General features: G+C 42.1%; 1 protein-coding gene across 1 annotated transcript in view; it reads left to right on the top strand.

Annotated features, from left to right (window-relative positions):
- Positions 1-15,000, top strand: part of LOC135199131 (uncharacterized protein DDB_G0271670-like) — a 288,109-nt gene that overhangs the window by 235,294 nt on the left and 37,815 nt on the right. Inside the window, exon 4 of the mRNA XM_064227046.1 lies at positions 7,014-7,184. Within this exon, the coding sequence (XP_064083116.1) occupies positions 7,014-7,184 (171 nt within the window). The remainder of the gene's footprint in view (positions 1-7,013; positions 7,185-15,000) is intronic.

The raw sequence follows: 15,000 nt of genomic DNA, 5'->3' as shown, positions 1-15,000 counted from the left end.
CTGCGGGAGTATCTCGTTCGGGGGCCGTGCGTCTTCCGTGGAGTTTGTCGTGCCTCGGTGGTGTCATTGTTGGTGGCAGGTCTTTCTTATACTCGTAGGGAGGAGAAATTCTTCCTGCGTCGTATTTGTGTAGGTCTTACTTGCTGGATGAGAAGCGCTCCAGCAGTCGTAACCGACGGGCATCAGGGGCCTTCCCGATGATCTTCGTGTTTTTGGGATGATCCACATCCCGGAGATGGCCTCTTGATGTTTGGTGCGGTGCGTGCCCCTATTTTTGATAGCCCCCCACTTGGCGTGGCACGAGAGTCAGTCTCTTCGACAGGCGCATGGTAGTCATACCAACGTAGGCGCCGCTGCAACCGCGGACTGGGCATGTATACTGGTACACACATGCGTCTGTTCTTTCAGGGGGTCTCGTACCTGTGGAGAGGGGTTATTTTTCATAATTAGGTCGCGCGTCCTCCAGATTCTGGTAGTAGATAATTAGGTCGATATTTTTGGTGTCGTCGGTCGGGGGATACATTTTTCAGAAATAATTTTCTTTTTGCTGAGTCCTCTTCTTTCACGGTAATGTGAGCTCATGAAGGCTTTTATAATACAGCTTGATATTATCCTGGGGGCGGGGTTGCGGGCTCTCACTACCGTACCATTTTCTCCAGGGCTGTACGGACTTCTCTGCTTATTAAATTTATTTTGAATACCGTTATTTACGAGTACTTGGGAGGCGTCGAGTTCCTGATGAGTGTCCTGCCAGGTCGAGCAGTGGAGAGGGCTCTCCTGACGAAGGCCCTGACGGTCGTGCTTTTGAATCTGGCGGGGCACTCGCTGTCACCATTGAGGCAAAGTCCTAGGTTGGTTTTCTTTGTGTAGACGGAAGTACGGAGGCCGTCTTCCGTCTTACTCACAAGGACGTCGAGGAAGGGGAGCCGATCGTCGGTGCTGTATTCAACAGTGTAATTCAGCACGCTGCACTGCTGAAATGCCTGACGGAGGGCTTCTACCTCATTCTCGGCGTCGACTTGAACAAAGATGTCGTCGATATATCGTCCATATCTGCGGGTTGCTGCATCCTAGCGAAGACTCGTTCCTCCACGGTTCCCATGTAAAAGTTAGCGAAGAGTACCCCCAGTGGGGAGCCCATCGCTACGCGTCCTTTTGGCGGTACATCTGTCCTCGGTGGGGGTGGAGAAAGGGGCCTTCTTCGTGCAGATCTCCAGCAGCGTAACGGAGCGAGGCTTCGGGTATGTTGAGGGGCGCCGTCGACTGACTCCTGTAGACACGCTCAAGGATGATGTCAATGGTTTCGTCGACAGGCACGCTCGTAAACAGGGACTCTACGTCCAGCGAGGCGATAATCCGGTGCCAGGGGCGTCCTTGATGACTTCTAGGAATTCTACTGACGACTGCAGGCTGTACCGACTCGGGACGTAGGGGGGGGTCAAAAATTTGTTAAGACGTTTAGCCAAGGCGTAAGTAGGGCGGGCGCGTCTGGCTGATGATCGGCCCGGAGGGGGTTTCCTGTTTGTGAGTTTTTATGTTACCGTAATTAATTGCCCACTTCATTTCGAGACCCAGACCTCACGACAAGAGACTCGCAAATCGAGTTGCTCCTCGACTCCATCCAGCAGCTCGAAGCTCGGAGCATTGTGAGAACTACCGACGCCCTTCAACCCCACCCTCCTACTTGCTGAAGCCCTTACGGAGAGGGGCTCGCACTCCAGCGGGATCCTCACCAAGGAGATGAAGAAAGCGTCGAAGGAACTGAAGGGAGAAGGAGAACATCACGGTGCGGCGCGCGGACAAGACGGCAGCCTTCGTCTTGATTGACACTGCTGAATACCACGAGAAAGCTGGATGCCATTTTGTCCGACGAGAGCAAGTTCGAGCGCCTGACAAGAACCCGACAGACGACATCAAGAGGGAGGCCAACGGGGTCATCAGTGTAGTGAATGCTGCGACTAACGCTGTCCCATCTCCCGCCCATACAAGGAGACTACAGCCTGGGTTATCTATACGGTAACATAAAAACTCACAAACCAGGAACCCCCCTCCGGCCGATCATCAGCCAGACGCCCGCCCCTACTTACGCCTTGGCTAAACGTCTTAACCAAATTTTGACCCCCTACGTCCCGAGTCGGTACAGCCTGCAGTCGTCAGTAGAATTCCTAGAAGTCATCAAGGACGCCCCTGGCACCGGGATTATCGCCTCGCTGGACGTAGAGTCCCTGTTTACGAACGTGCCTGTCGACGAAACCATTGACATCATCCTTGAGCGTGTCTACAGGAGTCAGTCGACGGCGCCCCTCACATACCCGAAGCCTCGCTCCGTACGCTGCTGGAGATCTGCACGAAGAAGGCCCCTTTCTCCACCCACCGAGGACAGATGTACCGCCAAAAGGACGGCGTAGCGATGGGCTCCCCACTGGGGGTACTCTTCGCTAACTTTTACATGGGAACCGTGGAGGAACGAGTCTTCGCTAGGATGCAGCAACCCCGCAGATATGGACGATATATCGACGACATCTTTGTTCAAGTCGACGCCGAGAATGAGGTAGAAGCCCTCCGTCAGGCATTTCAGCAGTGCAGCGTGCTGAATTTACACTGTTTGAATACAGCACCGACGATCGGCTCCCCTTCCTCGACGTCCTTGTGAGTAAGACGGAAGACGGCCTCCGTACTTCCGTCTACACAAAGAAAACCAACCTAGGACTTTGCCTCAATGGTGACAGCGAGTGCCCCGCCAGATTCAAAAGCACGACCGTCAGGGCCTTCGTCAGGAGAGCCCTCTCCCACTGCTCGACCTGGCAGGACACTCATCAGGAACTCGACCGCGCCTCCCAAGTACTCGTAAATAACGGGTATTCAAATAATTAATAAGCAGAGAAGTCCGTACAGCCCTGGAGAAATGGTACGGTAGTGAGAGCCCGCAACCCCGCCCCCAGGATAATATCAAGCTGTATTATAAAGCCTTCATGAGCTCACATTACCGTGAAGAAGAGGACTCAGTCAAGAAAATTATTTCTGAAAATGTATCCCCGACCGACGACACCAAAAATATCGACCTAATTATCTACTACCAGAAATCGGAGGACGCGCGACCTAATTATGAAAAATAACCCCTCTCCACAGGTACGAGACCCCCTGAAGCAGACGCATGTGGTGTACCAGTATACATGCCCAGTCCGCGGTTGCAGCGGCGCCTACGTTGGTATGACTACCATGCGCCTGTCGAAGAGACTCTCGTGCCACGCCCAAGAGGGGGCTATCAAAAATCACGCACGCACCAAACATCAAGAGGCCATCTCCCGGGATGTGATCATCCAAAACACGAAGATCATCGGGAAGGCCCCTGATGCCCGTCGGGTTACGCCTGCTGGAGGCGCTTCTCATCCAGCAAGTAAGACCTACACTAAATACGACGCAGGAAGAATTTCTCCTCCCTACGAGTATGAGAAGACCTGCCACCAACAATGACACCACCGAGCACGACAACTCCACGGAAGACGACGCCCCCGAACGAGATACTCCCGCAGCCAATCATAATCAAGTTAGCCGTGACGTCCCGCAGCATAGCGAAACGCCCATCGACGTAACCGCGCCGCTAAGGAGGTCTAGGCGGCTGCAGGACTTACAGTATCGAAACCATCAACGCATGGAAAGTGGCTTGAGACCCGGTTCAAGCACCAATGAAAACGAAGACCTACCGCCACCAGCCAATAGTAGATCAGCATGGGGCGGTTCCCCTGCTGTCAACTCCAAATATAAACGAGGACGGACACCGCTTCAAGATCAGTCCACCCTCAGCTTCCCAGCCCGAGGATGTCTGGCAGCTCCAGACGAAAGCTCGCTTCAAGAAAGAGAGAGAGAGAGAGAGAGAGAGAGAGAGACATATATATATATATCGTTAATGACTTTGATAACTATGGTATCATAGTTTATCTGTAAAATTCAAATATATACACCAATTTTGGCTCTGTATTGATCATGACCTCCATAGGCGCTCTACTAGCCTGTCTAAGTAGCACGGAAAAAAGCCGCTATTCGGAAAATAGAGAAGAATCTCTACAAGTGTAATGCTGCTGAAGTAGCCATTACTTTAATAAAGTATTATTATTATTATTATTACAACCTTTATCCCCTTACCACCCATTCAAACCATTTCGTGTTATATAGCACATTCATTAACCTTTACTATCTTTATTATCATAATTATTATTACTACGGCATTCATTCCCTCACCACCCCCATTTCGCATTTCGTTCTAGATAACTAAATTCATTCGCTTTTCTTGTAAGTATGGTTATTATAATTATTATTATTATTATTATTATTATTATTATTATTATTATTATTATTATTATTTAACCTTATACCCCTTACCACCCATTCAAACCATTCCGTGTATAATACAGTCATTAACCTTTACTACTTTTATTTTCTTATAATTATTATTACTAGAGCATTCATCATTCTCCACCACCCATTTCGTCCTATATATTAAATTCATCAACTTTTCCTGTACGTATGGTTATTATTATTATTATTATTATTATTATTATTATTATTATTCAACCTTTATCCCCTTACCACCCATTCAAACCATTTCGTGTTATATAATACATTCATTAACCTTCACTACTTTTATTTTCATAATTATTATTACTAGAGCATTCATTCCCTCACCACCCATTTCGTTCTATATAATAAATTCATTAACCTTTCCTTTGAGCCCTTTTATGTTCGTAATAATTCCCTCGCTCCCTGGGGCTTTGTACAGAGAACATCCTGGCTGGCCCAGACTGTGTTTAACCGCCTCCCCAAAGTATGTCGTCACTTTCCCCAGCTCCTAATTTCCGACTGAGGTGCCTTTAACATTTCCTGAACAACCTCCTCCAGCAACTATGCAAACAATTCTAATCATACGTGCTCTCTCTCTCTCCTCTCTCTCTCTCTCTCTCTGTATATCCTTCGGGTCGTGTTCCGAAGCGTTCTCTCAAGAGAGAGAGAACGTTTCGGAATCCGTTTCCTTTTTGCCCTTTTTCTCTCTTCATCGCCTCTGGTGAGCCTCAAATGACAAAAAATGTGATAAGGTTCTCTCTCTCTCTCTCTCTCTCTCTCTCTCTCTCTCTCTCTCTCTCTCTCTGTATATTTCTCGGGGTTTCGTGTTCCGAAAGCCGTTGGAAGTTCTCTCAAGAGAGCGAGAACGTTTCTAAGGTATCCGGTTCTGTTCCAAAGCTTCTCTCAATCGAATCCGTCCGGTGCTCTCAAACGAAGCCTCAATGCGGGTGAAATGAGGTAAAATTCTCTCTCTCTCTCTCTCTCTCTCTCTCTCTCTCTCTCTCTCTCTGTATATCCTTCGGGTCGTGCTCATACTCCGTGTTCAAGAGAGAGAGAACGTTTTGGAATCCGTTTCTCTTTTGCTCTTTTTCTCTCTTCATTGCCTCTGGTGAGCCTCAATTGACGGGTGAAATGAGGTAAAATTCTCTCTCTCTCTCTCTCTCTCTCTCTCTCTCTCTCTCTCTCTTTCTCTCTCTCTCTCTCTCTCTCTCTCTCTTCTCTCTCTCTCTCTCTGTTACCCTAGGGATATGTCACAAATGTATGATTCACAAGAGGTACTAGTCACCTTGACCGTTGAAAAAGATGCAGAATGATTTTATCCATTTCTTTCTTCACACCTGTCCTGTAGAATTGAGAAGAGATGATCAACTTCTTAAGAAAATGTAATGATACTGGTAATAAGAAAAATAAGTAGAAAGTAAAAATCAGCCCTCATCTCTACAGAATCACAAGTAAATCGAGGTAACAAGTTACATATTTCATTCTTGTTTGCCACGATTTGAGAAAGATTAGGAAATCATTACAACACTATTTAACAGATGAAGAGTAAATAAATGTAGTTGAAATCTGTGGAATCCAATATGATAGGTCATAAAAATACTAAAAATACAACATCCTCTTTTGAAGTAAAAAATAAATGTAATTTAGATCTGCGCTTTTAAAAATGAAAAACAAGGGTAAATAAATAGAAAATCAATAAAAATACCTGTAATAAATCGATCTTTTGCGGGTAAAATAAATTAATTTAGATCGCATTAAAAATAAAAGTATATAAAAATCATAAAAATACATGAAAAATAAATCTCTTTTGAAGGGTAAATAAATGTAGTTTAGATCTGTGGAGTAAAAAATATATACATAAATCATAAAAATACATAAAAATATCTCTAAATAAATCTCTTTTCCATCGAATTGCTGAGATCCAGAAAAAAGAAATAATAGAAAAATTCATTGCCATTGTAAATGAAACTGTGTCGCTTAAAAATTCAGGAATCCTGTCATGGAGAGATTGAATGAAATATGAGAACTGTTTAATCTCTTTCATGTTTGTATTTCAAATCAAGGAAAATACTTGAAATTAGGACAGGAAATGATAATCAACACATATGAATGACGTCCAAGAAATAATTCCCAGCGCAAGACTCTAGATATATTTTTTTCTGCTGTGGTTTAAGACTGAGAACGAAATAGTGAAACTCCTTTACAAAAATATTGACAAATGGCCAAAGCAAAAATGAATTCTAAGCTTCTAAAGAGAGGTGCTACATTTAAAGAACTATTTATTTTAATAGTGGTTGATATGCCCAAGCATATCAACCACTATTAAAAAAGTAAAAAAAAAAATGTAAAAAAAAGCTTACGACAGCTATGATACCAAATTCTTAGAAAAATATGGAGATTTTAGAAAACATAGAAATATTTCCTCAAGTCAAAATTCAATACAAAAATATATGAAATTTTGAAAGCTTAAGCACTTATATGACTAAATTTAGTTGGCTAAACGAGTCAGTGTCGAAATATTTCATAATCTCTACAAGAATCCCTTTAAAATGTTTGTTTAATTAACCAACGCCTGAAATGAACAGAACCCTTTTTGAGGCAAATTCTAAAAGACGAAAGAAAGAAAGGACCTGAGAACTAAATAACCCTTTTTCCCATCTTTTCTCACGACGCAGGTGGAAGACGCCATCGACATCTTCTTCAAGAGCTCGTCGCCCGGTGATGACGTCACCAAGGGTCAACCCAAGGACTACTCTTGTCTGCAGAACGCCTCCAGCAGGATCAGCAGGTCGAGGCCGGTCATCCCGCCGTTGCTGGAGCTCCACCTCATCCAGCTAGGCAATAAGGTGAGGAAAAAAATGGATTTAGTGTCATCCTTCAGGGTCCTGATGACGTCATTTGTAGTCTTGCAAAAGTCAAACCCTGAGATTCTGATGACTCCAGATGATGTCATGGCACATTGTAGGCCTAACTTCAATTCTGCATTTTGAATTTCTACAGTTTTGCTTTGATTCAGCTTCAAAATATTTCATAATTCAATATTCTGATATACACACACACACATACATAATGACTGGTAAAAATGTTCTGTTACAACAGAATCCCATCTAATAAAAGCAGCCCATAAAAACGCCATAAAATAGAGAGAAAATACTATATTTCAGAGACTGCTGTCTCTCTCTTCAGGTAGATGAATGAGAAAAGTTACAGAAAAGGTGGTATTTATACCAAGAGATACATCCACATTAAGCCAATTTAGGTCACTCCCACTGATAATCCTTCTTTAATCCTCTTAAGCGTTGGTTGAATGAAAACTTTATCAATGACATCTATATATGTATGTATGTGTATATGTATAACACACACATATATATATATATATATATATATATATATATATATATATATATATGTGTGTGTGTGTGTGTGTGTGTGTGTGTGTGCGTGTGTGTGTGTGTGTGTGTGACGGGTAAAAATGTTCTGCTACAACAGAATTGCATCTAGTAAAAGGAGCCCATAAAAACGCCAAAATATAGAAAGTAAGCACTATATTTTAGAGACTGCTGCCTCACTATTCAGATAGAGATAGACACCAGTCTCTGAAATATAGTACTTACTTTCTATATTTTGATGTTTTCATGGGGTCCCAAGAAAAGAAATCATAACTTCCACTAACGCATTTACACTTAAATAAGTAAACTGCGCGTTATCATGACTGGTAAATGTGTACTCTCTCTCCAGGTAGTGAGAGACACCAGTCTCTGAAATATATAGTACTTACTTTCTATATTGTGGTGTTTCTATGGGCTTCCAAGAAAAGAAAGGATAACTTCCACTAACACTTAAATAAGTAAACTGCACGTGTTATCATGACTGGTAAATGTATAGCGAGCGATACAAGAAAACTATCTGGACGCTGTTTACCACAGACGAGTTCTGGGACTCTCAGGGCGTCAGGAAGTTTGGAGGAAAATGGTGAGGATTTAGCTGCACCTTACCCTGTCTGATGTCAGTGGGACGCTATACTTGAGCTTTATCCTCGTCCGGTAGGGAAATGGTTATACTCCACTAGGGTTAAATCTCTCCCAGGCGAGGAAAAAAAAAAGTTAAGTCTATCATAGTGTTACCAGACCTCTGAGCTGATTAACAGCACTCTGAGGGTTGGCCCGAAGAATTGGATATTTTTACGTGGCTAGGAACCAACTGGTTACCTAGCAACGGGACCTACAGCTTACTGTGGGATCCGAATCCCATCGAGAAATTAATTTCTATCGCCAGAAATAAATTCCCGAGGAATAAGTTGAGGATATAGTTAAGCAATATGATGAGGAAAAACGTAGCTCTTCGTCGTTCAATTAGGCAATAAGGTAGACAGTACAATAATGACTCATTTCATCTTACTGAATCAAGAATTAAGGTGAGGGAATACTAAAGCTTTCCTTCCTTCTGTTGCGTTATGAAGCAAAGATATATCAGAGCTTTTCCTAAGCAACTTATGGCACAATGTGAAAGTATATACTAGCTGCTCCTCACCCACTAATGGAACAGTGCTGGAATTGTTGAAAATATGTGACGAAACACTGGAGATTCAGTAATGCAATACATTTCTACCTCACGTCGTCCAGAAGTCGAGGCTTCTTGGATCTTGGATGAGAGAATGGTCTTCCTCAGTTAAGCAATACAGTGAAAATATAAGGGAGTTAGGCAGTAAAGTGATGATATTATCATCCTATACCTCATCAATTAGGCGAGAAGATGAGGATAGAATATTCAACACCTCATTTATTAAGCAAAAACATTAGGATAATATTACCCTACGTCTCATTCATTATGCAATTAGGTGAGCATATATCATTCCACTCCTCATCCATTAGCCAATATGATAAGCTATATTACTCTACACTTCATCCGTCACGCAATAAGGTGAGGATATATTATCCTACAACTCACCAATTACGTAATAATTTTAAGGATATATAATTTTACACTTCATCCGTCATGCAATAAGGTGAGGATTATGTTATCCACGCCTCATCCGTCACGCAATAAGGCAAGGATAAATTATCCTAAACCTCATCCATTAGACAATAAGGTGAGGGTAATAGCATGTTATCCATTAAGGAAAGAAATGGGAATATAATACAGTCTATCCAGGAGTCAACATTTCTCTATAACTTCTTGCTTTGCTTTCGATTACGAAAAAGCATTATGGATCTCAACCTCTCTTCTAAGCTCATAAAAACAACGATTTCTCTTTCGCTTGCGTCCACAATTAATTATGGTAAGACTGCTTGCAAACTTTATCAGAAGCTCGCACTATATAACATTAAAGTTATGAATATAGTTACGCCTTTACCAAGCAAAACAGCAATAACCTATCTGGGAATATTTATATTAATTAAAATAAATTTCTACCTGATGTCGATCCAGAAGTCAAGACTTCTCGGGCAAAAGACACCTCTCACCCGAGGTGCCCTGGAATCGATCCCGTGGCGAGGTAGAAATTGATATCAATATGACGCACAGGGTTCCTTTTATTATACTGAATAATAATAATAATAATAATAGTAATAATAATATAATAAAATACTCATAATGATGATGGATAATAATAATAAAATAATATAATAATAATAATAATAATAATAATAATAATAAATAATAATAATAATAATAATGGAGAAAACAAATCCACAGGTTATGTAAATGTACATATATTTAAGTTAAAACAGAAAAGATAGCTTTCGGGAATCTTGTACGGTTCCCCTTATTCAATCTCAGAGATTGATAAGGGGAACCGTACAGTTTCCGAAAAAGCTATCTTTCTGTTTTAATCTTAAATATATGTACATTTGCATAACTGTGGATTTGTTGGTTTTCTCATTTGAAGACTCGTGCTACTATGAGGAATTTTTAAAATAAAATAATAATATAATAGTAACAATAATAATAATAATATAATAATATGTAAAAACGATCAATAGTGAATTAATATAGGGCTAGTAAAAGCATAGAAAAAACAAACCAACAATAATAATCATAATTACAATAATATACTGTTAAATCACAGACTGAAACTACCCAAAAGGGATACAGGCTCCTGTATTCCCTTAATTAGAAATGCATTAGCATAATCCAAGTTCCTCCCATTTTTAAGCCCGAAACAAAATAATCGCTACTAGACCCTTACTCACCCTAACCCCACCCACCAACCCTGAACCCCTACGCCAAACCAACCAACCTCTCATGGAAGCCCGGAGTTAAGACCTAGGAGATATTCCGCATTCTCGTCGCTGGTATCACTATCTGGAATAAGCCGGAATTATTATCTTTTTTTTATAAAGAGCTCAGACCGACTTTTTTTTTTTTCGGCATCAGCCGCATATCGTTTTATATTTTATTTTTTGACGGTACAAATAAGTTTTGGTATATTTTCGCATCCGAGTTTTATTCATTTATTTATTGTTATTATTATTTATTTTTTTTTTTTTTTTGCCTTCGTCGCGTTATTAAAGAGCGAAATCTGGGCTTTGCAGAAGTAAATAGATGGAATTGCTAAAGCAGGAGGAAGAAAACTGAAAAACTAGCAAAGAGCTGAATGGTTTTCTGCATGAGAAAGCGAGGTTAAACAGGTTATATCCGAAGGCATGAGGCTCAATGAATTTTACGCTGAGTGAATGAAGTTTGGGAATGCGAGAAGAGGAGTAAGATTGTGGGGAGAGAAGGGGAAGTCAGATTGGTGGGGAGAGAAGAGGAGTAAGATTAGTGGGGAGATAAGAGGAGTAAGATTGGTGGGGAGAGAAGGGGAAGTATATTGGTGGGAAAGAAGCGAGTAAGATTGGTGCGGAGATAAGAGGAGAAGATTGGTGGAGACAGAAGAGGGAGTAAGATTGCTGGGTGAAGATGAGGGAGTAAGATTGCTGGGGGAAGAAGAGGGAGTAAGATTGGTGGGGAAAGAAGAGGGAGAAAGATTGCCGGGGAAGAAGAGGGAGTAAGATTGCTGGGGGAAGAAGAGGGAGTAAGATTGGTGGGGAAAGAAGAGGGAGAAAGATTGCTGGGGAAGAAGAGGGAGTAAGATTGGTGGGGGAAGAAGAGGGAGTAAGATTGGTGGGGAGAAAGAAGGGAGAAAGAAAGATTGCCGGGGAAGAAGAGGGAGTAAGATTGGTGGGGGAAAAAGAGGGAGTAAGATTGCCGGGGAAGAAGAGGGGAGTAAGATTGCTGGGGGAAGGAAGAGGGAGTAAGATTGGGTGGGGGAAGAAGAGGAGTAAGATGGTGGGGAGAGAAGAGGGAGAAAGATTTGCCGGGGGAAGAAGAGGGAGTAAGATTGGTGGGGGAAGAAGAGGGAGTAAGATTGGTGGGGGAAGAAGAGGGAGTAAGATTGGTGGGGAAAGAAGAGGGAGAAAGATTGCTGGGGAAGAAGAGGGTGAGAGGTAAGATTTGGTGGGGAAGAAAGAGGGAGTAAGATTGGTGGGGAGAGAAGAGGGTAGAAAGATTGCCGGGGAAGAAGAGGGAGTAAGTTGATTGGTGGGGGAAAAAAAAAAAAAAAAAAAAAAAAAAGAGGGAGTAAGATTGCCGGGGAAGAAGAGGAGTAAGATGCTGGGGGGAAGAAAAGAGGGAGTAAGATTGGTGGGGGAAGAAGAGGGAGTAAGATTGGTGGGGAGAGAAGAGGGAGAAAGATTGCCGGGGAGGGGAAGAGAGGGGGTAAGATGGTGGGGAAGAAGAGGGAGTAAGATTGCTGGGGGAAGAAGAGGGAGTAAGATTGCTGGGGGAAGAAGAGGGAGTAAGATTGCTGGGGGAAGAAGAGGGAGTAAGATTGCTGGGGGAAGAAGAGGGAGAAAGATTGGTGGGGGAAGAAGAGGGAGTAAGATTGGTGGGGAAGGAAAGGGAGTAAGATTGGTGGGGTTGGAAGAAGAAGGGAGTAAGATTGCTGGGGGAAGAAGAGGGAGTAAGATTGGGGGGGTGGGGAAGAAGAGGGAGTAAGATTGGTGGGGGATAAGAAGAGGAGTAAGATTGGTGGGGGAAGAGGGGGAGTAAGATTGGTGGGGAAAGAAGAGGGGGGGGAGTAAGATTGTGGGGAAGAAGAGGGAGTAAGATGGTGGGGGAAAGAAGAGGGAGTAAGATTGGTGGGGGAAGAAGAGGGAGTAAGATTGGTGGGGAAAGAAGAGGGAGTAAGATTGCTGGGGGAAGAAGAGGGAGTAAGATTGCTGGGGGAAGAAGAGGGAGAAAGATTGCTGGGGGAAGAAGAGGGAGTAAGATTGGTGGGGAAAGAAGAGGGAGTAAGATTGGTGGGGGAAGAAGAGGGAGTAAGATTGGTGGGGGAAGAAGAGGGAGTAAGATTGGTGGGGAAAGAAGAGGGAGTAAGATTGGTGGGGGAAGAAGAGGGAGTAAGATTGGTGGGGAAAGAAGAGGGAGTAGATTGGTGGGGGAAGAAGAGGGAGTAAGATTGGTGGGGGAAGAAGAGGGAGTAAGATGGTGGGGAAAGAAGAGGGAGTAAAGATTGGTGGGGAGAAGAGGGAGTAAGATTGGGGGGTGGGGAAAGAAGAGGGAGTAAGTTGGTGGGGAAAGAAGAGGGCGTAAGATTGGTGGGGGAAAGAAGAGGGAGTTAAGATTGCTGGGGAAGAAGAGGAGTAAGATTGCTGGGGGAAGAAGAGGGAGTAAGATTGGTGGGGGAAGAAGAGGGAGTAAGATTGGTGGGGGAAGAAGAGGGAGTAAGATTGGTGGGGAAAGAAGAGGGAGTAAGATTGCCGGGGAAGAAGAGGGAGTAAGAGGGAATAAGATTGCTGGGGGAAGAAGAGGGAGTAAGATTGGTGGGGAGAGAATAAATTAACTGTATCTAAGTTTTACCAGACCACTGAGCTGATTAACAGCTCTCTTAAGGCTGGCCCGAAGGATTAGATATTTTTACGCGGCTAGGAACCAATTGGTTACTTAGCAACGGGACCTACATCTTATTGTGGGATCCGAACCGCATTATATAGAGAAATGAATTTCTATCACCAGAAATGAATTCTTCTGGTTCCGAGCCGAGCCGAGAATGGAAAGTAAGATTGGTGGGGAGAGAAGAGCAAGTAAGATTGGTGGGGAGAGAAGAGCAAGTAAGATTGGTGGGGAGAGAATGGAAAGTATTATACAGGCGTCAAAATAATAAATATCACCGACAACGTTCTTAACAGGAAGAAGAATCTTGAATTTCTAAAAGAATAGACTTAAGACTGATGGATAAGGAATCTTAGACTGAAAGAAAGGCGAAGTCATTCAGATTGCTGGAATGAGACCTTTGGAATGAGGAGAAGGGTTTCTGGAATCGGGGAAATAAGACTTAAGCTGATTGAAGGCAGGTCCCTGGAACGAAGAAATGAGAAATTTGTGAATAGAGCTGGTTTGGATCGAACTAATTAAATTTTTCGAAGGAGAAATGGAATATTGGCAAAGTTGACAAGAGAATTATTTGGTGGATTGTTGGTGATATTATTTTTCGAGTAATAGATATGAATATACTCGAATTGATATGAAATGATTAAAAGTGATAAACCCGCCAATATACCGACTTTTATTAGTGAATTTCAATGACAGAAAATACGTACCTAGGTTCCAGACGTGTAAACACACTTTTTATATGCACAATAATTGCTAATAAAGATTAGATCCAGATAACCTGAGTTACTTTTACCATTCGAGGCCTTGTTAATGGTACCACCTTTTTTACGGCATAAGTTGTTCGCATACCGTGAACAGAAATGCTCCATGGAGCCATAATGATATAGGGCATGTTATTACAAGTATTTTTTAAGGAATAGTTTTACCAGACCACAGAGTTAAAAGACCTCTTCTACAAGCTGGCCCGAAGGATTAGTTAGTAATCTTATATGTACAATTCATTTGTACTAATTTAGAATTTATTTAGGAAGCTATATTGTTTTACAAATATCAAAATAATTTTTTAAAAGAAAACTCTTCATTCATTGCCAGGAATGAAGTGTTTTAAAAATGTTAAAATTGTTTTCTAAAGAAAACTCTACATTCATTACCAGGAGTGTAGTGTTTTTGTAATGTTAAAATTGTTTCCCAGAGAAATTTAGACTTTATCTAGGAGGTTACAGTGTTTTAAAAGTGCTAGAATTGTTTTCCAGAGAAATCTAGATTTTATTTAGGAGGTTACAGCGTTTTAAAAATGTTAGAATTATTTTATAAAAAAAAACTATTCATTGCTAGGAGTGTAGTGTTTTAAAAAGGTTAAAATTGTTTCCCAGAGAAATTTAGATTTTATTCAGGAGGTTCCAGTGCTTTAAAAGTGTTAAAATTGTTTTCCAGAGGAAACTCCTCATTCATTGCCAGCTGCTCAGATATTTGGCATTGTCGACGCAGCCCCGAAATTCATTTTTCGTAAATCTCCCGCGAACCAGTTTATCGACTAAACTTTTTTAAGAGCAACAAAAAGAATTTCCCGGCTGAAGATTTTGCTCCAGTTGCTGAGGATAAAGTTTCAGGGCGAAATGGGACTTTCCTATACATCAAATTCGTCAAACAAAGACGTGACATTCATTTCCGGAAAGTAAATCAAATCGGCGTTCCGATGTGTATTCTTTTCATCTCTTTCACTGAAAAAGACAATTAAATCAATCTTTTCCTTTTTATTTATCTATTTTTTTCTCGTTGGAAAAG

The sequence above is a fragment of the Macrobrachium nipponense genome, chromosome 23 (genome assembly GCF_015104395.2).
Source record: "Macrobrachium nipponense isolate FS-2020 chromosome 23, ASM1510439v2, whole genome shotgun sequence".
Lineage (NCBI taxonomy): Eukaryota > Metazoa > Arthropoda > Malacostraca > Decapoda > Palaemonidae > Macrobrachium > Macrobrachium nipponense.
The sequence above is the reverse complement of the archived record's forward strand: the minus strand, read 5'-3'. Positions and strand labels throughout refer to the sequence as shown.